We start from the raw sequence: 26,749 nt of genomic DNA, 5'->3' as shown, positions 1-26,749 counted from the left end.
TTAAAATGGTATTTCCAAAATCTAAGTCAGGGAGAATGATACATTGTTGCCTTAAAAACTCTTCTTCCCCCAAAGAGTTCTTTTGCCGGTGGCATTTTTGGCATCGAAACCCAGAGTGTGACTATTTCCTGACAGATCCATTCTGCATTATCTAGATTTAAAAATTGCTCAGACACCCCACTGACCTATTCTCCCAGACAACCAATGCTCTGTGTTCTGCTACCACAGATTAGCCTGCGTTCTCTAGGATTTCAGGTAAATAGAACTCATAGCATATATATCCTTTTCTGGACGATGTCCTTTCACTCAGCAGAGTTATTAGCAAACTTATCCATGCTACTGAATGCATCAATAGCCCATTTCTTTTTATTGCTGAGTAGTAATCCACTGCATGGATGTACCACAATTTGTTTAACCCTTCACCTGCTGATGGACATTTGAGGTTGCTTCTAGCTATTGGCTATTACGAGTAAAACTGCTGTGAATATTCATGAGTGAGTGAGTGTAGGGACAGATGTTTTCGTTGCATAATGCAGGTAAAAACCTTTTCTCAAACCCGTGTTTCGTGAATATCATCCCTTAGTATGGCTTATCCTTTTCTTACTATGTGTTCTGAAGATCAATTTTGATGAAATCCAATTTGTTTTTATTTATTATTATTATCTCTTCCTTTTATAGTTCATGATGTTTCTGTGCCCTACTTAAGAAATCTCTGCAAACCCAAGGTTACTACTCCTGCTTTCTATCAGAAGTTTTATATTCTTAACTCATATTTAGGTCTATGATCCATTTCAAGTTAATCTTCTGTATACTACATTATGACAGTCTATAAAATTTGTATCTACAAAAAGTTATAGTATCACAAAGATACTCATTTATAAAAATTAACTGAAGAGAACCCATACAAATCTTTATTTATAAGATAGGCATCTCTCGATGATCAAGTTTTCCCAGAAACAAACCAATGGATAAAACCCATTGACTAGAAAAAAGAATGGGAGGACTGTTTAATTACTGTTTTTCACTTGTGCAACCATTGTTGATTTCCCATTTCTTTTTACTTTTCTGTATCTTTAGTGTTTGCTGTAATAAGCATCAAAGATTGCTATACCAAAAATCAAAAGAAATGAAATCTTGCCATTTGCGACGACGTGGATGGGACTAGAGCGTATCATGCTTAGTGAAATAAGTCAATCGGACAAAAATCAATTAAGATATTTTTAAAGGGGCGCCTGGGTGGCTCAGTGGGTTAAAGCCTCTGCCTTTGGCTCAGGTCATGATCCCGGGGTCCTGGGATCAAGTCCCACATCGGGCTCTCTGCTCCGCGGGGAGCCTGCTTCCTCCTCTCTCTCTGCCTGCCTCTCTGCCTATTTGTGATTTCTCTCTGTCAAATAAATAAAATTTTTTTTAAAAAAAAAGATATTTTTAAAAAGTCATCCCAGAGAAGGCTTTCCGGCTCTGGGCAGCCTTCACAGGGCTCTGCAATGCATAAATGGCCCCTTTGTAGAACCTAAAAGGTGAACACGCTACCAATGATTCACCTTCTCCCTAGACTGCTCAGTGTGGCTCAACAGCAAGAAGAGACAAAACAAAGATTTTCCAAGGAGAATTCTCCAAAGAGTACATGAGAGTAGTTGAAGCCTTTGGATGAGACCAGATGCAAACCCGAATCCAAACACCACCCTAAAGAGGCGAACTCCAGCCGAGGGAGGCCGGTTGCCCCACTTGGCCACCCACCAAAATGGCGGCCTGTCCTCCCAGATACTTGGTGCTCACAGACGTGAATGTCAAACAGCTTCTCCATTCACTCCCTCTCCATGGGCAAGGAAAGCTAATGAAATTTTCTCGCTGACCTGCTCACTGTCCTCTCTGTCTCAATACACTTGACAAGACTGCCGAAGTCTGGAGCCTCACTCGTAATCAGCCCACAGCTGGCCCAGCCGCCTCTCCATGTGTGTGCGCTGCTGCCGATCTGGCACTCGGGCTTTGCCTCTTGAGCTGCTGCAGAGGCCAGACTGGCTGATGGGATTGTCTACAGATGTTTCACAGAGGGAAAGATTACTTCCCTGATGGACGAATAGAGTTGTCAACACCGTCTCCCTGGTCAGAGGGGACCCCTGAAGTAGAATGTGGCAGGACAGATGTTTCATCTGGGAAGGTGTCCAAGACCCTAGGAAGAGGTGTGCTCAGCTGATATGGCGGCCGAGCAATTCAGCCTCTGAGAGGGAGCAGGGGAGGGTGGGCCCACAGCCAGAGCCAACACCACGGCCAACCTTCCCCAGCTCAGACCACCTCCCAAATCCTGCTAAGGGAGTAGGCATGCTGTCTCAATCACAGCCTCCTCTTGGGGCTGTTTTTCCAATGAAAAAAGGGTCCCTATCATGAGAAATGCAGTCATCTTCTTAGTCCTTACCTGCTGTGAATCACAAAGAGGGCAGCAGAAAGGACACTGGAATCCTCAGGCTGAACCTCACAGCTTCCTCCAAAAGGAAGGAGAAGCAGACGCAGTCAGGCTGGGAAGGAGGGAGGGCACCTGGAGGGGGCTACCTTCTTCTCAGGAGCATGCTACTGTGGGCTTTCCTGGCTGACCTTCCAGAATGAACGAGACAGTAGCAATAACGACGATCATAATTGTTTTAGCAACTGGAAGACGAGCCGTCACGATGTGAGTCTACACTGTGTTCCTGACACACGTGCATCCCACTGAACTCTCACACAAGGACGTGCGTGCACAAAATACCCCGTGCAGGGCCCAGCGACACTTATTACCTGGAAACTCTCTCTTGAAGAGTCCCTAGAGGATGTACCCCAGGGAAAAGGAAAGAAGGATGGGTGAGTGCTTTCATTAAATCCAATTTGCAGATGAAAATGCACAGATTCAGAAAGGTACAGTGACTTGCCAAGGTCACAGAGCAAGGACGCAGCCAGCCTGGGAACAGAGGCCAGACTGGGCTCATTCCCAAATCCTTGCTCTTAGTCACTGTAACTCTGTGGCCATCAGGAGAGGTGGGAGATGAGGGTTACACTTGGAACCCAAGCAAACAAGTGGTGGTGCTTCCCACGCGGGCACACACCACTCACCCCTAGACATGCCCGGTTTCTGCCTCCCCCTTGCACAGACTGGAGCGTAACACTGCCAATTACGTGGCACTCCCAGAGGGGCGACATTCCAGGAGGAAACAGGCAAGAGACTATTCATGTTGTACATCCATACACACACACACGCAACCCGATGGCTGAAATCTGGAGCACTATCCCAAAAAGGGCATTTGGGTATTTGTGGCAAAAGAGTCTTCATCTCACCACCCGCAGAGAAGGAAGAAATCACACGCAGCTGGAGAATCTGGTCTAGTTTTCTCAGAGTTTGTATGCTTTAAGAACATTTTCTAGTAATAACAACAACCAACTTTTGGTACATCCAACTCCACAGTGAACTTGATTTTCCTCGAGGGTAGCGTAGCGCGTAGCCTCAGTGGATAACGTGAGCCCGGCATGTGGTAGGTACTCGATACCTTTTGGTTAAATGACAGAAAATGAACAAACAGACAAGGACAGGAAAAACGGAGAGGCCAACGTATGGCAGTCATGGGAAACATCAGCTTTTGGGTTGGACGGTCCTGGGTTTGAATCACGGCTGCCACTTTCTGGGGACCTAAGCCAATTGCTACTGCCTCTCTCTGTCTCACTTCTCTCGTCTTCAGAGTGGAGACAACAACAAATACCAACTTGACGAAATGGCTGGAAGAACTCAAGGGTGTGGGGCTGAGCACCACGCCTGGCATAGGGTAGGGGTTTGGGGATGAGATCTGCCTTTACTTCCAGGGACAATGCTCCAGTCTGCAGGGAAGAGCAGAACCCATTATACCTCGCATCTCAGTCTTACAGAGACAAAGGATGACCGTTTTTAGGCGATCGCGGAGTGGGAGTCAGGAGCTACAGGGACCAGCTCTGCAGAGACAGAAAGGATGAGGGCTCAGCTCCAGGCGGTCTCTGTGCTGGACCGTGATGGAGCTTCCCAGGCAGTTCAGAGAAAGCCACTTAGAGAACTGAAGGAAGGAAATTACAACCTGTCCCAAGAGGAGCAGCCAAAGGGACCAGCACTGCTTAGACTTCAAGAAGTGCAGGAAGGGACAGGACACCCTCCACAGTCCCAGGGGCAAAGTGGAACTAACGAGCAAAAGCCGTAGGAGGTGCATTTCAGTGGGAATCAAGTCCCAGGAAGGCTGTGTTCTTCGCCTGAGGTCATGGCAGAGCACACGGTCATATCCAAAACCAGTGGGATGACTCCGAGGCCCATCGCTATACTTCTCCACCCATACAGCAGTATAGGAAGAAGGGAGACGAGACACTGAAATCACCTTTCTCCCACCTCCACCCACCCAACCCCACTGGTAAAGGAAGCCTTGTATGCGTGTGTGTGTATGTGTGTGCGCACGCACGCATGTGCTGGTTCTTGCTTCGAATATTTCTGTAGGACTGAACGCACAAGTAGGCCAAATTCAAAGGTTCTCTCTGTCATCTACAAAAGCCTACACCCACTAGATGGACAAAGCTGGGAGAAGGCAAGAGGCAAAGGCTTTAAGGATCCTGAAGGAGAGTGAGGAGACCTACCTCCCCCGGGTTGGGGAAGAAGGGAGACCGGGTGCTGCAGACTGAGAAAATAGTAAGACATGTCCTCAGGAGGAATGGTGGTGCAGGGGACCTGAGGAGGAAAGACCCCAAACCCCAGCCTGACAAAGATGCCCACAACCTATATGGGCATGAAAGCCAACAGTCTGCAGACCTCAAGAAACCTCAAAGGGTTACCACAGTAAGCAGGTCAGTGGTAACCAAAAGATAAAAGGCTCAGACCCTGTTTCCTTGGCTATAAGCTTCCTGGATCTCTGGGGTCTTTGCTTCCTGGATCTCTGGGGAAGGAGGAATGGTTCTCACAATGACCAAGAAGGGATTTTCTGTTCATCTGCTCAGATGTGGGCTCAGAGACATATAAAGTTGATTTAAAGCAAATACAGATATTGAAATTCTTTGCAAATCTGTGTTTGAGAATTGAGATTCATACCCAGCAGGACTGCAGGCATCATACACCCTATCAAAGGACGACAAGGGACACCCGTGTAGCTCAGTTGGCTAAGTGTCTGCCTTCGGCTCAGGTCATGATCCTGGGGTCCTGGGATCAAGCCCTGCCTCAGGCTCCCTGCTCCACAGGGAAATCTACTTCTCCTTCTCCCTCTGCCCCCAACTTGCACTCCCTCTCTCTCATAGAAAAAAAAAAAAAAATCTTTTTAAAAAGAAATAGTGACAGAAACACATTCTCTCCTCCCCCCACCACCACCGTCCCCCAGTCAGACACTGGGTACCCCCAGATCTGTCAGCTGGAACGGGCCTCCCAACCCCCTGCCTTACCTGGGGAACAGGTGTTTGCGGCTGACACACAGGGCCGTCTGGTAGTCCTGGGTCACGCATACTTTGTGAGGGCTGCATTTCACCTTCAGGCAGGGGTCTTTGGATGGGTCCAGGGCTAAGGCAAAAAGAACAAGAAGAGGCAGGGGTTAGGACCTCCAGGGAAGTTTAATTTCTCTTTCTACTCAAATAAACAAGTGGGAAGTAAACAGACCATGTGTTTGCACTCCATGCTATTTTCTTCGGCTGATGGGGATCGGAATGAATCCCCAAACCAGGGGGAATTCTGTATCTGTGCACATGCGCTTCTTCAACATCAGGATAGTGATTCCTTTGTGCTTTGGGGAGTTTCAGCATCTCCATCTCAGGCAGGAATTACTGTAAAAATCCTAGAAGCTTACATGCTCCAAGGACCAAGAGCTACTTTTCCCTCTCTCGTTATTTGTCTGCAATTGCTTTTTATGACTTCACCCACGCCTACCTTTACTTATTCCCTGCAACTACAAAAGTCCTTGAGGACAGAGTTTTTTTGGCCCTGGTTCCATCAGCATGGACTGTGTGCGTCCATGAGCTCATTTTGAATTGGGAAGAACTTGAGGATATGCAAGACCATTCTGTGCCACACAAAGTTCCAGTATAATAAGGAGGGGGACACGCTGACACATAAATATTTATCGTGCAAGGTGGGAAGAGATAAGGCCCTGCCGGGCATATAAAACGATAACAGAGCTCGAGAGAAAAAGAGAGATCAATTTCTGGGACATGGACTAATGAAGCATTAATATGTGAACTGGATATTGACGGAAGAGCAGAGTGGGGTGGCAGTCGAGGCATGAAGACCAGCACACGCCAGCACAGGGAGGCACGCCTGGGCCACCGGCAAGACACTGCCCCCCCCCCCCCAAGAGTAAGTGTGGCCTGCACGTGGGGATGACAGGGGGCAGGGAGGGGGTGTCGATTCAACCCAGGCAGTGGAGAGAGGGAGAGAGGGCCTCCCACAGCAGCAGTTCCTCAACCACAGTGTTTCCCAGAACCCGCGGAGCAGCGGCCCCGGGCTCGTCCGTGCTCAGCAAGCCGAACCCACCTCCTCGGATGCTCAGAGCAGCGAAGAGGCTGTAGGGAATTCTCCGCAAAACAAAAGCAATCATACCATCTCCCAGCTCCAGGCCGAAAGCCTATTTAGGCAGTAAATCTTTCATAATTTCTCTCCGCAGCCAGAGGAGGGGACGTTGCCCCATGTCCTCTCCACGTAGATAGGCAGTTGCACCAATGGGTGTCCCAAGCAGGGACAGAACACCTGCCGGGAGAAATGCCATCATCCGCTCCACAGCTCGGTCCCTAGGTGACCATGAAACCCTTGCGCTCAGAGAAGTCCTGTTTCCTCTCAGCCTGCACAGACCCCCAGTCTCAAGACCACCTCCCTCCAAAGGCCGCGGCTGTGGGGTATGTCTCAGGGGATGTGAACCCACAAGACTCAGATGCCTTTGTGCTGCGTGAACAGCTCGGGGAGGCTCGCTCCGCTGCAGCAGCCTCGGCCGCCGTCCACACCTGCAGGGTACATTGGTTTGGCCAGTCAAGTCAGCAACAAGACCCAGGTGCTGATCCCCAGGGAATCATCAGCACAGCCTACTCCCCAAGGGACTGTCCGTCTGCCTGAAGCTTAGCAGAGGGAAATGAGCTGCAGGACGAAAAAAGAGGCTAATTCAAGCACCAGGGACAGGGCTGTTCACTTGGAACTCTTCAGCTAAGGGGTACATCCGGCAGGCGAACAACGGGGCAGGGGCGGGGTTGGGGGGGGAGGCTGTGTCCACTCACAGAGTCCCCTGAGGCTGGGCCTTCTGGAAACTCACAGCAAAGTCTTCCCAGTCCTCGGTGGAATGCTCGTCTTCAGGATGTCCACCTGAGAAGCCAGGAGGCTGGTATGGCCTTAGGCCACTGGCCTCCTCCTTGGGCAATGTCTCCCACCCCCAACCCTAGAGTGGCCACCCCACCATCTCTGACCTCCTTTCCAAGACTCACGCAAAATTAAGCCCACCTGCAGAATGACTACCGGACGACCACTGATGAACACCGTGCCAATGCTTTGCGGGGCCCTCCACACCATAGGACACCAAAGTCAGACATTAGGGAGCTCCAGGAACTGAGGGACCAGACCACAGGCAGCCCCCACTGAGGTACCAGCTTCAGCATTTCCCTGACAGGGGCTCAGTGCTGCAGAACCCCGGGGATTTTCACTGGAGTGTGAGGCCAAGGTGGAAACTGGCAGGGTGATGCATAGCAAAATCTGGAGTACTGTAGGACCCGCTTCAGGGCCAGACCCAGGGTTCTCTTTCTCTCTGCAGGCAACTCCACAAACATCCACGTCCACACTGCGGCCCAGATGACCTCCATGGACAGTGCCATCTCAGAGCGACTGGGCGAGCTGCACAGAGTACGGAAGAGCAGGCTCCAGGCCCAGTATTTCTGAGTCTGAATGCCAGCTCTGTGACTCCCTTCCCTGTGCCTCAGTTTCCCCTTCTACACGGGGTGGATAATGCCATCTGCTGCTGTTTGGGTTGTCAGGAGGAGTCCATGAGTTCATATTTGCGAGTATATAAAACAGACTTAGTCTAGGTTATACCACTTGTAGGTGTTTGCTCCTTTTTTGAGCATTGTGTCCCCACAATGAGTAAGACAACTTCATACAAACAAGGATAGCTTGACACTTACCCAAGGCTTCAGACATGCGGGCCATGAACCAAGCCCTCTAACTAGATTACCATATGCAGTTCTCGAAACCACCCAAAGAGGCGACTGCTGGTAATGTGCCCATCTTACAAACGAAGGTCTTAAAGAGGAGTCGCTGATGAGCGGTACAGAGGGAACGTCACACCCCACCAGCTGACTCCAGAACACAAAATTCTCACCTTCAGAGGCCAGCAGGGTGAGAATCACCTAGGATCTCCTGTGAGGACTTAACCGTGGGGCCACACCTCACACCAAGTAGAGAGCCCAAGTTCTTGGGAGGTCCTCAGGGCAGAAAGAGGCTCAACGGTCTAATTCCAGGACAGCTAGGGAATCTGGTGTGCCCAGGCCGGAACCACAGCCTGACACCGCCTCAGGGCTTCCCAGGAAGGTGAGGTGTCCGGCCCTGGGCAACCGCACTCTCTGTCCGCTGCCTCTGAAGGCGGCAACCGTCCAGCTAATGACACAGACCACTGATTTGGTCAGTTTTCTTTCTGCGGCCTTGCCACGTGGCGAACAACTATAAATCACCACTCCTCTAATTCACGAAGCTGGCATTTCTTCAAAAAAAAAAAAAAAGAACAAACAACCCAAAAATTCAACCATAAAGACTACTAAATGAAAACCAGTCCCTTAACTCCATACACATACTTAACAATTTGCATACAGAAATAAAGTCTGCTAAAAATTAATTACCAGGGTCTGAATACTTCAAACATGTATGCGAATTATTTTGAGTAAATGAACTTTGCAGAACAACAAAATAGTAATAAATCAAGCTGTCTGTGTTCATTTTAATCACCACGGTGCATTTTGTGTCTGAAAAACAGCAACGCTGAGATTAAGAGGGGATGAGGATGATGAAGGGAGTGTGTCATCTGCCTTTAAATGCGGCCTCCCAGCTGTGCTCTTCTGAGGAACCCCAGCGCCCGCGGTTACACCGGAGAGCAGCCGACAGCCGCAGTGGACAGGGCTATGGGGCTCCACTTTGTAAACGGAATGATAACAGATCAGAATAGTAAGTGGCATTTGAGAGGCCCTTTAATAAGGGGCAGGGAAATTGCTCAGGGAAAGAAGTAGGGAGAGAGAGCTGAGTGTTAGTGATAACCGGGAGCAGGCCTAGAAGCTTCCTTGTCAAGGGGCTAATGATTTCAGGAGCCTGTGTCCCAAGTTTCTCTCTCTCCCACCACAGGCTTGACAGCAGGACGTAGCACTGCCCACAGGATGGCAGAGCCCTGGATCGCCTGCCCCGGTTCTGCTCCCCTCAGGACTTCTGAGGCCCACGGGACTTCCGTGGCCCACACGAGGCCAGTGTCCCTGACCCAGAGCGCTCCCCCACGAGTGCTCCGTGTCCTCTCTCCTGCCCATTCCCCAACACCAATCAAAGGTCAGCTGGCACAGAACACATGCCCGATTAATTTGTTTCATAATTTTTACAGAAATTGTTTTCCAAGAAGAAAAGAGGAACAAATTAATTTCAAGAGAGATGTAGTAAGCTGGAAAACACTGAATTTGAAAGCAAGTTCATTATAGGCTTCGTGTCTTTTTTTTTTTTAATTCATTTCATTTTTAAGCTCAGGGCTTGGTCTCAATTAAGGTTGTGATATTTTAATTATCTTAATTGTTTCTAAACTTGTTTTCCAGTTCGAGTTACTTTTTAATTAGCTACATTGATTTTGAAAAGCCAGAACCAAGCCTTTTTGCTGTCTGAGGGCACATCCCGTAAGCTCACGGACAGAGGCCCAGAACCCCTGTGAGGGTGGAGAGGGAGACCCCCTCAGAGCTGCTAAGAGGAGGGCATGTTCCATTTTGTACGTTGGCCACAAAATCCCTGAGAGGCACCTGGGGCACTGACACACACATGGATCTACTCCATTAACACCCGCAGAGTCTCTGCTCTGTGCGGGCTGGAGGCTGGCACCTCCAGAGGGAGCAGGACCACGTTCCTGCCCCCAGGGTTTTGCAGCTCTCAGGGAGGACAAGCAACAGGAGGCGAAGTTCAGTGTGGTAGGGGAGAGGCTCAGGACCTCGCCTGGACCTTCCGCGAGTGAGACTTTCTTGACAGACAGCCATCTATGGAAAATGGGTTCAAGCCCGGCGATAGGATAAAAAAGAACATTCTAGGTAGGAGGTGCCTTTCTTCCCCAGAGAAATCAAGGCAAGCCTGGGGAACGGAAGTGTTTCGTTGGGCTCCTGACGGGCTGGAGCAGGGCTGGTATATGACACAACAGGAGAGGGCGGCAGCATCACCATGAAGGGCCTTGAGAGCACAGGGAGGACTCCAGAGGCCCGCGGCCCTCCAAGTGCTACAGGGAGATGCACACAGCAGAACCCAGCCTCCCACCCTGACGTTAGTGGAGAGGGGGTACACCCGTTTCAGCCCAAGTAGCACTTTGGCAAGAAGAGACAAGCTGCATACTTTGGGCCTCCAAAGAAGAAGGGGTCTCAGGGTGGAGGTCTCTGTGGCCAGCTCTCAGAGCCCCCTTTCCTCCTGTGAGGAACCTCTGGGAACTTGAAGCCACACAGGATCCTGGGAGGCAACAAGCCTACCCACTGAGTCAAACGAGCCAAGACATCATCTCAAACAGCCATATGAACTTGTGGTCCATGCCGGTAACTCCTGGAAACTTCCACAGACAAGAGGCCACTCAATTTACAAAAAGTTGACAAATTAATGAATGTTTGTTGTCTCCTCATTGCTTTTAAGGCTGCTCTCTGCCTGAATCACACTCAACCGTGGTTCATCTGAAGAGCAGACGCTCCCAGTGATTCATAAGGAGTGACTTAATGGATGGATGACAAAGAAATGACTCCAAACTGCAAAAACTCGTCAAGCTAAGATGCCAAACATTTATTACAGCTTGTCTGTCCCCATGGTAACCTGTGCCTGCGTCTTGCTTCCCCTCTCCTCTACGGAGGGACTTGTTCACTGGCTGACGGCAGAGCCTCACAGAATACAAAAGAGAAGATTCTGCCCATGGAACTGTGCCGGAACCAGACAAGAATGGCCGTTGGGAAGACCTCTGTCACCGGTTTCAGTTTTCCCTGCAAGGCACTGGCCACGTTCATCAGAGGCCGAACCAAGGGGCTCACAGGCTATGTGGCTAAGTCGGCCAGGCAGCTGAGTGGTAGAGACTGATGACCCTGTGTGCCCAAGATGGTGGAATGGCAGTGGGTGGGGACAGGGATGGATTAGGACAAAAGGGCAGAAGATAAGCTGCATCTGACCAAAAGCACCCCTCCTGAGAAGAGAGATTTTCTTTCCCCTTCAAACCCAGAAGCCGAGAACACTCTTCTTTGTGTTGAAACTAAAATCATCCTCTCTCTTACACTGTGTGTGTGTGTGGTGTGAGTGGCAGGGGTTAGTGTGGTATAAGCTGGTTAACAGCCTTTTTTGGAGGGATTGGCAATTAATCTGCCACGTCCCTAAATGCTAATGATTGCTAAATACAGGTGGATAGCATATAGGAGTTCAGTGTATTACTCTCTCAACTTTTTGGTACAGATAAAAATTCTAGAATTAAAAGGAAAGGAGAGAGAAAAAGAAATACCCTATGAGCCAGCAAGTCAGCACGTTAGGCAAACATGTACATCTTAATGGTCTACGGTAAGGGAAAGTCATCAACAACTTGAATGTCCATCTCCTTTACCTGGCTTGGGTGCCTTAACAAAATACCACAGCCTGGGTGACTTGGACAACAGACTTTGATTTCTCACAGTTCTGGGGGCAGGGGAATCTGAGATCAAGCTGCCGTCAGAGTCAGGCTCTTGTGAGAGCTCTCTTCCTGTCTTGCGGATAGACGGGCACCTTCTCATTCTGTCTTTATGGCCTTTTCTCAGGGCACACAGAGAACAAGTCAAAGACACCTATGCTAGAGGACCTGGGCCCTACCCTGATGATCTTACTTAACCTTCATTAGGTCTTTCGAGAATCCTCCCCTCCAAATACAGCTGCAGGAGGGTTAAGGTTTCAACATACAAAACATTCAGTCCATATCACCATCTATAGGGAAACAGCTACTTCAATTACAAGACATGCCTTCATGAAATCTTGTCCAGCTATTATAAAAGAGGAAGTAGATCAGTACGTACTAACACAGGTAGATGTTTATAACAAATTAAGTGAAAAAGCATGTTAAAATATTTGAAATGGCAGAGTAATTTCGCAACACTGTATGGCTAATAAATAGCAAAGCCAGTACTCAAAAACCAGGTCTGTGTGCTTCTAAAGAAGATCCCTTTCCCTCTGCTCTCCTGCCTAAGAAGTCCCTCTGCCCACGAAGTACTAGCCTCCACCCACTCACAGAGCAGGACTCTCCGTTTCTCTCCCTCCTGGGGCTATCCCTGTAATAATCTGTGAATGAACTCAGACTCCCTATGTCCCGGGGCCACCACCACTGCTGTAGCCTGTCACTGACGAGTTTATAAACACCACCTGCAAAAAAAGCAGTCTCCTGTTTCTCGGAGAATTGTGCTGGCAGCAAGGCAACAATGAAGTCAGAACCATCGCTGGGAGCAAGAACAAGTGTCCAGCCCTATGAGAATTTGCAATTTGCCTCCCAGGTGTAAAAGTTAAGGATGCCCCATGCCTGGCTAGAAAGGGCTTTCTCTGCCTTTCAGGTCATGTGCAAAATGAGACATTAGAAGCAACCACTGATAAGTGCGACAGGGCTGTTTTACAAGTTCTGATCATTAGAAAAGAATACATTAAGAGAAGTCTACTAGAGCAGCAGCGGAAATAGGCTCCAGAGAATCACGAGCCACAGAATTCTAGGAGCCTGGCCAGCCAATCCCCCCTTCTCAAAGCTATCATCCTATACCTTCCTCTGCTCCCCAGCTGCTCTGGGATGGTAAAGACAAGGACCCTCACTCTGTTTCTGCCAAAAAACCTGATCTCCCTATGAAAGTGGGATGGGGAAAAGGAGGATAAAGGGGAGCAGGTGGGAGAGCTACGTGGAAAGAAAGGGAAAGAGAGAGCATTTTATGACATAATGCAGCATCCATTTAGGGGACTGACAATGGCGACAGCGACATCTACCAACTTGTAGACTAATGTACTGTTCTTCTACATAACCAATGAAGACCTGGAGGCAGAGAGCAGTTCGGTACCTCTTTACCAACGAGGAAACTGACACCACATGGTAAGTAAGCTGTCTCTGGTTGCACAGCTGGTTACATCTGGGCTTGAAACTACAGGAGTCTCACACCAAGGCCAATGCCCAGAGCCACTACGCCACTCATGTGACAGGGATAAAGGTGACAACTACAGTACCAAGCAGCAGCATGTTGAATCCCTCTGTCCCCCTCGCCCAAAAATCATTCGTCCCTGGGATCTCCCACTAAGAATTTCTTACTATGGAGAAAACATTGTACTATCAGAAGGCAAAGCCAGACCATCCGACATTTGAGTAAGCTGACAGCACTTTGACAAGGAATATGAACGTCAAAGTTTCTTTTCAAGGTGATGCTCATGCCCAGAGAACTTAACATTCTTTCTGGGTTAAAAAACAATACGGACCAGGTGAGCCTTGTGGTTCCTTCTGTGAGGTACTCTATGAAGCCAATCTATGGCCCACATCACTGATGAGGAGATGCACGACCCCTCGAGCAACATGGTTTGGGATGACCAGCTCAAGCAACAGGACCTGCACACGACCTCAGTTCTCTGTAGAGGGACAAGATGCCTTAACCTTCCCATCCATCAGAATGGCCAGAATGCATGAACATGTTGTAACGGTAAAGGTCCTCGGGTCTTACTTCATGGTAACTGGCAGAAATTGTTCAGAGGACATTTATGAACAAAGGAGAGAGAATTATTGAAAATATCCAAGACAAGTTCTATAACCTAGGAAAACAAGAAGACAGAAAAAGCACAATAAAAAGTATTACCAAGAAAAGGGTATACTTGGAGCGCCTGGGTGGCTCAGTGGGTTAAAGCCTCTGCCTTCAGCTCAGGTCATGATCCCAGGGTCCTGGGATAGAGCCCCACATCGGGCTCTCTGCTCTGCGGGGAGCCTGCTTCCTCCTCTCTCTCTCTCTGCCTGCCTCTCTGCCTACTTGTGATTTCTGTCTGTCAAATAAATAAAATCTTTAAGGGTATACTTAAAAGAGTCTTGTAGCTCATTATGTCTATGTTCTGTACATCTACTTTTTAATACCATTAAAATTCCTATAAAACGTGCAGGTTTTCACAAAGAATGAACTCCTTTGTACTGGTGAACATGGCTCTGTCATGACTCAGCAGTCCTAACAGTTGACCATGTAAGAAAAGGGAAATACAGAAACTCCACAAATTAAAAAAAAAAAAAAAAAAAGTCCTTCCAGAAGAAGAGCACCTACAGTACAGATTTGGATCAAAGAGGTGAGGGGTTTGAGAGGAGAGGCACAACTATGCCACTTCCTGCCTATGTGGTCCAAATGGGTCGCTCTTTAGGATTCAAATGCAGATGAAGCAATATACTTCACTTGGGTATTAGGAGGATCTGATGCCTGAAGGTTGCCCAGCACAAGGCCCGCCACGTAGCGCGTGTTCAGTTACCCTCACCGCTCTTTTAGCTCGCTCTCCAAGTATGGAAAGTGGATATACGCAGAGAGCAAGGAACCCTACACACTTCAGAGACACAAGATACCAGGGCTGTCAAAAAATGGGCAGAAGACATGAAGAGACATTTCTCCAAAGAAGATGTCCAGATGCCAACAGACACATGAAAAGATGCTCAACATCACTTGGCATCAGGGAAATGCAAATCAAAACCACAGTGAGATACCAACTCACACCTGTCAGATGGCTAAAATAAAAAACACAAGAGAAAAGTGCTGGTGAGGATGTGGAGAAAAATGAACCTTCTTGCACTGTCGGTGGGAATGCAAGCTGGTACAGCCACTCCGGAAAACAGTATGGAGCTTCCTCAAAAAATTAAAAATAGAACTACCTTATCATCCAGTAAGCACACTATTAGATATTTATCCCCAAAATACAAAAACACTAATTCAAAGGTATATATCCAACCCTATGATTATTGCAGCATTATTTACAATAGCCAAATCACGGAAGCAGCCCAAGTGTCCACTGAGAGATGAATGGATAAAGATGCAGTGTGCACATACAATGAAATATTATTCAGCCATAGGAAATAAGAAAGAGTTGCCTTTTGCAAAAACATGGATGGAGCTAGAGAAGAGACAGTAGAGGTCAGAGAAAGACAAATACCATACGATCTCATCCACACGTGGAATTCAAGAGACAAAACAAAGGAACAAAGAAAAATAAAAGAGAGAGTGAAACTAAGAAATAAGAGTCTTAACTATAGAAAACAGACGGATGTTTACCAGAGGGGAAGTGGGAGGCTGGATGGATAAAATGGGTGATGAGGATTAAAGAGTACACTTATCGTGATGAAAAATAAATTAAGCTACATTTAATTAAATTTCAAAAAGATCCTGGAGCTACAGTGCTTTTCAGTCCTTCCAATTTCAAATGGGAGACCTCCTTGTACAAAGAGAAACTTCAACATTTCTTGTGGATCATCAGGCTCGGGGTGTCCTTTATCCAGAAAATGTGTGCTGAGGAACCAGACCCATACCACTGCTGGACGCACCATATGACAATTAAGGAGTTTGTGCATCTCTAGCATAGCTGGGTTCTGCCTTGTCTCATCTCAGAGATGATTAGGTCTGGAGTGAAGAATGAAAACCTTTTTTTTTTGCTCAAAATTACATGCACTAAGTACAAACAAAGCCTTGTCAACAAACCTACATGGTCAGTCTGTTCTGCTTGTTTTGAGAGAAGGTATTTTGGGCTTTGAAAAGTCTCTATTGGAAAGTCATGGAATTTGAGTCTTAAGGTATTCTGACACCTACATTCAGGCACCACTGATTAAATGTTGGCAGGGGGCACAATGACTAAGGATAAAGAATCTGGCAAACACTGTTGATCCAAGCAGACAAGGGCACGAGTGCAGAGAACATGAGGTGCGCTAGGTCCAAGTGGGCAGCGGGGTTTAGCAAGGAAGGCTTTGTGCCCAAGTTTTGTGCCTTACGATCCTTAGCCAAAGGCTGTCCATCTGACTGCTTCTGCCCTGTCTTATAAAGCTTGTCATGGACAGATGTTAACTGAAACCAGAACAATAAAGTCTGCAGGGAAATACTGCTCCAAATTAGAAACGGGGATGTTCAAATGACCTCTAAGAGCCTGAGATGAGGCAGTCACTTCTGTAATGTGGCATCCTGAGAAGCAGAACCTTAGGCCAGAGCTCTAGTAAGGTAGTGTGATGCTCACTCACCGGCCACCTCCCTACAAGTCCAAAAATCAGTACGAGAAGGCAAAACAGTCCTACACCCTATGTGTCTACTACAGCCCCGTCTCCTTTTCCTGTTTTCCAAAATCTAACCTAGTTCTTGCTTCTCAGACTGGAGTAAGCCAAGGAGAATGAAAATCTATAGTGAATATCCCTGCAGCATCTATTTTCTTAGGGGGGTAAGCAATTTAAAACTTTTTTTTTAGATTTTTATTTATTTATTTGACACACAGAGAGAGATCACAGGTAAGCTGAGCAGCAGCAGAGAGAGAGAGAGGAGGAAGCAGGCTCCCCGCTGAGCCGAGAGCCCGATGTGGGGCTCGATCCCAGGACCCTGAGATCATGACCTGAGCCGAAGGCAGAGGCTTAACCCACTGAGCCACCCAGGTGCCCCTAAAACTTTTTTAAAGTATTAAGGCAATCACCAGTCTACTAGAGAACAGAATACAAACTTCATTTAAATTTGTATAGACTCCAGAATTGTATGTGCTCTCAGTAGGTTCTGTCCCCTGAACCTCATGATAGATGCTTGTTCTAGCTTGTCCTCAGAGGCTCCCTAATAGAAAAGTTTCAGAAGTGTTGAAAGTGTTCACCCAGTTGAAAAGGTCCAAAGAACGAAGCGAGATCTCTCCAGGGTACTGATATCTACAATGGAAAATCAGTAGCAGGAAAAGTACATTCAAAGAACTTTAATAAGTAAATTCTTCATTCTTGCAGGACCAGCTGAAGCTAGTGAATCAAAACTATATCCCTCGCCCCCTGGAACAGACTCCCCAGGCATCTGTTCCCAGGGATCTCAGTCCCACTGGTGAAAGGTCCCAGGATTTTTCAGAGAACCAATCCAAAGCTTTTCTGAGAGCCTTCAATGTGCCAAGCGCTGGGTGAGGTTTACAAATGAGTTACAAAGCATTTGTGGCTCCCTAGGTATGAATATCAAAATTAAAGCTTTTATGACTTTCATCCCTCCCACTGTTAATTTTTTAGAAACACTTGGCTCCGGCTTTATAAATGGGTAATCGGAGACTACACATTTCCAAGTCCTTTCTTTCTCCAATTAGGGCAGATTCATTTCTGCTTCCGTGGGATGGTTCCCAAGGCTATTAAATTCCATTCCTTAACTGATAACATTGAAGCAGTCATGACAAAGTTAGTGCTGATTGGAACAGGGATTTCTTTGGGCACCTTCTAAGCTATTAGAGAGCACTTCAAACTGAGAGAACAATGGCTCTATCTCCCAATGCAGGATTCAGTAAATCTGTATCATTTAAGTCTTGCGTATTCTTGTTCCTTTGTTTTTGTGTCCCACCTTATTCAGTCATTGCTAAAATACTTTCCATGTGCATCCAAATCAGCTAAGCAAGTCACAGTTCCAACCTGGCCTACAACCAGCTTTCTTGTCTGCCTTTCTCTTCACCAGTGTGTCCCTCAATGGCCAATTACCTCCCTTTCATTACTCTAAGATAAAGACTATACTGCTAATATAAAACATAAATCAGGTCTTAACTGCACATGGAAGACAGATTCCCCAATAAATAATGAAAAAGCACCTATGAGGTTTCCTAAGACAAACACAGAATAAACACAAGGAGTAAAATCTTTCATTTTCATTCTTTAGCAATAAATACTGAGTACCCAGCAGGTAAAACAGAGCAGAGAGATAATCATCTTTAGATACTAGAATGGCTGCAACGTTTCTTTCACTAAAGGAGTGAGAATAATGTCCTCGTTTTCATGAAATTTATGGGTTGTAAATTTCATATATATTTTTAAGAAGAGTTTAATCTCCCATTCAGTAGGCTGCCTGAATGGGAGATGAGACTGTTAAAGGAAACCTACTGATTGAGAGAAGATAGTTGTAAATGATACATCCAATAAGGGGTTGATATCTTAAAGATATGAAGAACTCATAAAACTCAACAACAACAACAACAACAAAACTCAAACAACTCAATTAAAAAAACAGGCAGATGACATGAAAAGACATTTTTTCTGAAGATGACATACAAATGGCCAACAGGTACATGCAAAGAGGCTCAGGGAAATACAACTCAAAACCACAATGAGATATAACCTTACACTTGTCATAGAGGCTATTATCAAAGCAAACAAAGAGAAACAAGTGTTGGCAAAGATGTAGAGAAAAGGAAACCCTCATGTATTGTTGGTGGGAATGCAAACTGGTGCATCCGCTATGGAAAATAGTATGGAGACCCCTCACACACACAAAAATTAAAAACAGAACTATTATATGAATCAGCAATTCCATGCCTGGCTAATTATCCAAAGAAAATAAAAAAGTAATTTTAAAGACATATTCACCCTCATGTTCACTACAGCATTATCTCCAAGAGCCAAAATATGGAAACAATTTAAGTGGTCATCTATGTATGAATGGATAAAGATGGTGTACACACACACACACACACACGAATATTACTCAGCCATAGAAAGGAATTAAATCTTGCCAGTCGTATCAACACAGACCCAGACAGTATACGCTAAGTGAATTTAAGTCAGAGAAAGACAACTACCATGTGATTTGACTTACATGTGAAATATAAAAAGTAAAACAATTAAAAGAAAAAAAAACCAGAAAGAGGCTCATAAATACAGAGGACAGACTGGTGGTTGCCAGAGGGGAGGTAGGTGAGGGAACAGGACAAACAGATGAAGAGGATTAAGAGTACAAACATCCACTTATTAAATAAGCCTTGAGGATGAAAATTACAGCACAGGGAATATAGTCAATAATGTAATAACTTTGTGTAGTGACAAATGTTAACTAGATCTATGAGGTATTTCATAAAATATAAAAATATTGAATTATATTATATTCCTGAAACTAACATAATATTGCATGTCAATTATAACTCAATTTAAAAAAGAGCTTCATGACTCAGTCTTCCATAGTCTGGCCTTAGACTTCCTTTCCAGAATTTGGCTCATATTCTCAGCCTGTCTCCTCCTCATCCTCCAAGATTTACCCCACCTTCAGTTATCGTGGATGACTCACAAACTCAAACTCTTCATTTGCTTTCATGCCTCTAGAGCCTAGACTGCTGTGTCCAATACAATGAACCATCCCCTTCTTTTATTCTTTTTAAGATGTTATTTATTTGAGAGAGGAGACCGCCTTGCTGCTAATACCTATTTCCCTGGAGACTCCAGTGTGCCCCCTCCATTGCCAGCGTGGCCCCGCCCTCTGCTGTAGACCCTCCAGGGAGTCGGCTGGCACCTCACCTGCCCAGGATTCTCCCCTTATCCCCTTACCCTTCAGTGAGGTTGAGTTGCAAACTGATATACCCAGCACCCTGGAAATGCACACCACAGGGTGGAAGGAGAAGAAAACAATGAAGTAAAGGAGGGTCCCTCTTCTGCCAATACTCCTTCCCGACGCAAATGTGTAACCTAGATTGTTGGTCCCAGATCACCCCACTGGCTGGGACCGGAGCAGCCATCAGGCCGTCTGTGATCCTGAAATAGCTAATGAGGGGATGTGTTTCCGTGTAATCCAGAGAGTATCCATTTCCTGCCCAATCGTTTTTTAAACGGGCAACAAATCTCCCTGGTGTGTTCCTTCCTCTGATAAACAGAATCTGTCTGGTCTCCTTGCGGGACTGTCCAATCCACAAGGACGAGAGGCCCCTCAGGCTGACTAAGAGCCACAAGGCACCGGCATAAAGGCAGACCCGTGGGGCATATCCCTCCCTCCTAAACACTTTCTGCACTGGATGCCATGCCCAAACCCAGGACTGTGAGCACAGACTGACGAAGCAGCCCCCTGATTTTTAACTCATTTCTAAATTGGAAGTTACCAACATTTCAGACAAAGTTCACTACTGCTTCCGGCAATGGCCTGAATGGACAGTGTGACAAAGTTTCAGAGAGAGGGTAGAAATTCCCAGGACTACAAAGTAGGGGACATCAGGAAAGCATTCAGGGGTGCGGTAGAAGTACCCCTGTGTCCTGAGATGTGGGGAGGGGCCATGGCAGAACAATGGTCAAGTGTGGCTGCAAAAATGAAGTGATGGGTTGGCTGTGGTCCGAGGTGCACAGAGGGCATCTGTTACTCTGCACTTCCAAGGTCATGAATACTATCTCAGCCCACCCCCGTCCAAGAGTGGCCCAGTCATCTCCTAGGAGACAAGTCCTTAAGAGAACACACCTCCTTTGCAAACCCCCCCCCCCACCACTGTGGATTTCAAAATGGAATCAATAGGTCATGGAGATGAGAAGGGATAAGTCACAGAGATCAAAGTGCAGCATAGGGAAGATAATCAATAATAATTCAGTGACACTGCACGGTGACAGAGGGTGACTACACTTGCATGGTGAGCACTGAGTAACATAAAGAATTGCTGATTCACTCTGTTGTATACCTGAAACTAATATAACATTGCATGTCAACTGTACCTCAATAATAATAATAATAAAATGAATCAATAGGAGAATAGGGTTGAGTCTACAGCAGTCAAAGATTCAGTAATTCATTTATTCATGAAGCACAGACCCTCACTGAGTCCTACTTGGTGGCAGGCATCATTCTGGGTGCTAACTCAAAACAGGCCAATCACTATGCTTGTGGCAGTGATGGACCCTTGAGAGCCAGGAAGTACCCGCCCCACCTGATCTCATGGAATCCAGAAACAAACAACCCTAAATGACTGGTGTTTCCATCATGCTCCTTTTGTGGTCAAGATAACCCAATGACCCTACAGTTGTGCTCTGACCAGCCCATATGGTTGCAACTTGCTAGCCACAAAAAGTGAGAAAATATTACATAAAAACCCAGTATACACTTCTGGATTATTTTTAAACGGAAGATTGCCCACACTTGGGCTTGTATTCACACCTGCTGGCTGCCTGCTTTACCCCAGCATCTCCCGTGTCCCCCCGTGCACTGTGTTTTGCCTACCTCTCTCCCTATCTCTTTCTCTCCTATGTTCACTGCCTGCCGGGCCTGAAGGCACTGGCATTCGTACCACCCACAGAGCTCCTAAGAATTTATCTTTTCTTCACAAAATAAACAACTGCACCATTCACATTCCATATTTCTTTCACTTAGCAAAGACTCCCCAAACAATTGGGATAGAATGTTCCAGAAGGGTTAAGTTTTCTGGAGTTTAAAAGCAGTTCCCAAGTCCACAGTATTTCAGTGTTTGGCAAACAATATGATAATTTTTTTTTTTTTTTTTAGCTTTAACAGCCTGTCTAATTATTCTTCCTTTGAATTTTCACATCTGCATAATTAATTTAGCAATTCTCTGCCCTGGAGAATTTTCCCCTCTTAACAGGCTTTATTCTGCCTTTTTTTTTTTTTTTCTTTCTTTCTTAAAGAGTCTTGACTGCGCTGAACATCAGTCTTAGTGTGGTCAGATCTCAGAGGTGACTCTGGTAGGGCAGGTGGAGGGACAACAAGGGGACGTCTTTCCCTAGTAGTTCCCCCAGGGCTGGGTTGTCCCCTTCATGTATGCCAAAGTATCAGAGGAAGATATCTCCTACATGGCTTCCTGATCTTCAGAGGTTTCTGCTAATCACCTGGTCTGCAACCAACATCTTCTCAACATCCCAGCCCATAGATATTCCATTCCCTGGGCACTCATATTAGAAATGATAGGAAGGAACAAATTCCTTTGGATGAAAGATTGTTAACCAGGGGTCTGCGGACATGCTTTAGAAGGTCTAAAACCTACATCCGAATTTGTATGTGTATTTTTGTGATGTCAAGGACTTAGAATGAAAGTTTATCTTGAATCCTTCAGTCCCCCTTCCTAGCAGCATCCCATTTCCCTACAAAGAATCTGTGCAAAGGCTAGGCGGGTCAGTGGTTCAGAATGCCCCTTCCCACTAAAAAGACATGGGAGTTGGGTGCCCAGTGATACTTCCTCTTCCTGCCCTTGTGCATTCAATGCCATTGACCTTCCTGAGACTGAACCATGAAAGAGAGGCCCGAGGGCAGAGAGGGCCGAGGGCATTGTTAGTCTGTGTGTGCTGCTGCCTAGCTGCCTGGTGCTCCCTTCATCCCAGCTCCAAACCAGGTCTTCTACTCCAGCTTCCAAAGCTTCAATGAGCCCAGCATACCCTGCCCATGGTATGTGAGAGTCAGGTTCTATTGCCAGAGAACTCTTGATCAAGGTCACGGCATCTAGAAAACGTCACTGGGGTCTGTGGCTGGAAACCACATTTTCAAGGCAGTGAACAGTCCCGAATTAAGCCAGTGAACACTGAGCCATCACTGCTCTGAAGGCTCAGGGTGACGGGGGCCAATCGACTCTCCTCAACATCACAGCCTGTATGTAGAAAGCTGTTCCCTGGACAAAACACTGTGCCTAGCCCTGGAATATGGTGCTGAGATTTACACAGAACACTGCTGTGAAGGTCAGTGGAGAGGGGACGTTGGCTGTGCCACAGGGCAGGAGTCTTGAGGGCACTGTGACAAGGGAGGGCCAATGGAAAAAGGACATGAGAAGACCCCCCAAGCAAACTTCATCCTTCTCAGGATGGCTGTGGGATAACCTGATCCATAGGTATCAGTGACCAGAACACCCAGGGTCTCAGTCAGAGGAGGCAAATCACCACCTTATCATGGCATCCACAGGCTTGATTGGGGCAAGAGGGCTATATCATCTCCCAGATTAACAAGATAGTTCCAGGCACATGAAGAGTCTGGTGTGCCTCTTGGTCCTAGGATCAGATTCTCCGCCCAGAATCAGATCTGACTAAAAGCTGACTAGACCCAATCAGCTATGGCCTGAGGTAAAGTTTCCAGTCTCAGAAAGCAAGTGTGGCCACCAGGAGCCTACCCATGGGACTTTCTTCTTCTCTTTTTGTTTTTTTTTTTTTTTTGGATGAAGATAAATATTCCTAGAGAATGGATAGTTCTGAGTTGGGAAGATACCTCCAAGAATATCAACCTCAGGAATTACTGCGGGGGGAAAATGCCTTCAAAAATGGGATCACCTCTGTTTTGAAGAGCTAAGTCACTGGAATAAATACCATAGAGGTGACACTTGATGTCAAGGGTATGCTGTCTCACCAATTTCCAAATGCAGCAAATCAGGATCCTAAATGAGCTCCAGGTGCCTCAGACAAAACGCATCCCAGTATCTGTGTTCCTCCAGAGCCTCGAAACCCTCTCCCCAAGGACAACTGACTTCCTCTCCTGTCACTCTGAGCTCACACTTCTAGTTCTTTGGGCTCCAACCGGCAATCACTTCTTAGGCTGTAAAAGCATTACTGCTTTCATCCACAAATTTAGTCATGATTTATCTTTCTACCCATTTTTCCTTGTGTCGCCTACCAGACGGTGAGCCGTGTCTTACCAATATTTTCTACCTCTCTTGGAGCATCCAGTATCCTACTTCTGTTGACAAAACATTACCAACAAGTTTATAATAAACACATTGTTTATAACATCCTGGCACCACTGAATTTTTTTCCCCTCCAAACTGCTTTTGTATTCAAAAATCCCTAGGGTGTACTTACATCTAAGAGGGGAGCAAGGTGGAAGATTTTTAAAACTATCTTTTTTTCATCAAGTATCCACAGCCACCCCTACCCATTTTCCATGACGTCAGGAAAAGATCCAACAGCCGTCACAGTCTGAGTAAGACTGAAGCTGAGTCACTGCCTATTTGCATCTTCGGGGGTACCGGATACATGGAATTATCGCAGCGTGACTCAGTGACCCCTGCACACTATTTGGGCTAGTTTTGTATCTTTACTTTCAAGCTGGTAAGGTAGTGGTTTTCCTTTTCTTTACTCCATCCCTAGGGAAAAAGAAGCTTTTGATCGATATACTAGTCCCGTCTGCTTTAGTCTCCCGAGAAAACCTTCTGTCTGTTTACAAAGTCATCTTTGTACAGAACAATTTGTGTTTAGATTGGGGATTATCTGCACATACATACACGTACACACACACCTTTTCAGGAGACACATGGCAATGTCTGGAGGCAATGGGCTTGTTACAACTGGGGAGGGGGCAGGCAACAATACCATTGGCATTTAGTAGGCAGGGGTCAGATGCAGTGCTAAACATTTTACAATCCACAGGACTGCCCCTCACAACAATCAATTATCTTGCCCCCAAATGTCAATAGTTCCAAGGTGCAGATGCCCAAGCTTAGGTATACAAGGTGCGTTGGTAACAGCTACTGTTTAAAACAGTCTTCGGGGCCAGGTTCATTTATACAAGAGGGATGAAAAGTAAGTGAGCCTACATGGAACTAGGGACCAAAGAAAAAGGGAGGGCAGGGGTTTTGTCCCTAGAGAACCTTCAGAGAACACATCTATCCCATGTCAGCTTTGGAAAGGCCTCCAGAAACCACATAAACCAATGTCCTCATGATACTACAGAGGAGCTGAAGTCCCAACCTATCCAAGACTCCTAGGCAAGCTAGCTGCAGAGCTGACATGAGAACCTGGGTCTCATGCCTCCAGCCCAGAGTTCTATCTGCTCCATCACACGGATCCCCAGGAGAGGAGAAAAGTGAAGACATCTCCAAAACCATCATCGGCCTTTAAATTCATTAAGAGAGACTGGAAGTAAGAAGAGACACTTCTAGGGGCACCTGGATGGCTCAGTAATTAAGCATCTACCTTTGGCTCAGGTCATGATCCCGGCATCCTGGGACGGAGACCTGCATCACGTTCCCTGCTCAGCAGGGAGCTGGATTCTCCTTTTCCCTTGTCCCTGCTCTCTTTCACTCTCTCTCTTATTCTCTCTCAAATAAATAAAATCTTAAAAAAAAAGGGGAGAGGGGGAAAGAGACTTTCCTGATCCAGGATAGAATCAAATGCACATTCTAGAGACTAGAAGGCAAGAGATTTATTCGGCAACAGATAAGCATTTAGGACCTACTATACACCAGGCACTGGTTTAGATGCCGGAAATAAAAAAATGAATGGGAGAGACATAGTGCCTGCCATCATGTGACTTCGCCTCTGGTAATACTTGGCAAGAGCAGCCGTCATGGCCACAGGGGAAAGGGAGAAAAGCTAAGACCAACACTAGACCCAAATGTAATAAGCCTAATACCCTAATATTTCCTCCAGGGCTCCAAGAGCTACCAAAAGGCCAACTCCCTAAGTACCTCAAAAAGGATGATGCAACACTTTGCTTCAGGCTCTAAACCTTTCATAGATCACTGGGCATTGCATTACCTCCTCATTACCTAGTAATGCATTCCTAGGTAATGCAACAGTAGCGCTAATCGTCACAGCCAATATTTCCCCGACATGGGTCTGTATGTTATGCTACCACAGCATGCACTCACACAAACCAACTCATTAAATCCTCCTAACAACCCTGGGATGTAGGTGTCATTACCCCAATTTACAGATGCAGAAACTAGGGTTCAATAAGGCAAAATAATTAGTCCAAGGTCACAGAGCTAGAACAACTCACACACAGGTCTGTATGCCACCAAGATGTGAGCTCTAACAACTAGGCTGGAGGGCATCGAGACTTCCTAAGCTTTTCCGCACTTAGACCTGCCAGTCAGCATGGCCGATGTGGGACTCTCAACTTCCTGTTCCTCTTCCACAGCCATAAAGGCAGGCTCATAGTCTGCCCATAAGGTCACAGAGCAAACACACAACTACTTTCATTAACCCATATTGTATTTCTTTCTGTTGAATGTGGCTTCTCAGAAAATTTCGACCGTCATCAGAACATCTATTTCAAATTCACGTAGCTCACACAGACTATAAAAAGCCACCGTGGCCTGAGGACCACCCTGTCTGAAATATAAATGTTCGCACGCTGTTTAACTCTGAAAAGCAGGGAGGTTATATGAAGTCTTCATGTGCACTTTTCAACACCATCAGGCAAAACAGATTGGTTGCTGCTCCATAAATTTTCGCCACTAGATTAAATTTTGTTAATGGGACTAAGAACATCCAAAATAACCCATTTTTTTATGTGAATATTAGATCCAAGTCATTAGTTCTCCACCAGATTTTTTTTTTTTTTAATCTTATCAAGAATGTCATCTTGAGGGGCGCCTGGGTGGCTCAGTGGGTTAAAGCCTCTGCCTTCGGCTCAGGTCATGATCTCAGGGTCCTGGGATCGAGCCCCGCGTCGGGCTCTCTGCTCCGCAGGGAGCCTGCTTCCTCCTTCTCTCTGCCTGCCTCTCTGCCTGGTTGTGATTTCTCTCTGTCAAATAAATAAAATATTAAAAAAAAAAAAAAAGAATGTCATCTTGATGAGATGGCTCAACCGATGGCTCTAGGCCCAGCTGTGTAACCACTGTGGTCAGGAGGTCCGTATAGAGAGCAGCAAAGTCAGGGCAACACGGGACTTAAGACCACAAGCTGAACAAGTCTGC

General features: G+C 46.5%; 1 protein-coding gene across 2 annotated transcripts in view; it reads right to left on the bottom strand.

Annotated features, from left to right (window-relative positions):
• SPOCK1 (SPARC (osteonectin), cwcv and kazal like domains proteoglycan 1) overlaps nt 1-26,749 on the bottom strand; it is a 518,175-nt gene that overhangs the window by 154,551 nt on the left and 336,875 nt on the right. For both annotated transcript variants that reach the window (XM_046000679.1, XM_046000680.1), the window contains one exon: nt 5,404-5,518. In XM_046000679.1, coding sequence (XP_045856635.1) covers nt 5,404-5,518 — 115 coding nt within the window. The remainder of the gene's footprint in view (nt 1-5,403; nt 5,519-26,749) is intronic.

Source organism: Meles meles, chromosome 3 (assembly GCF_922984935.1).
Source record: "Meles meles chromosome 3, mMelMel3.1 paternal haplotype, whole genome shotgun sequence".
NCBI lineage: Eukaryota > Metazoa > Chordata > Mammalia > Carnivora > Mustelidae > Meles > Meles meles.
Note: the sequence above shows the minus strand (reverse complement) of the source record. Positions and strands in the feature narration are given on the sequence as shown.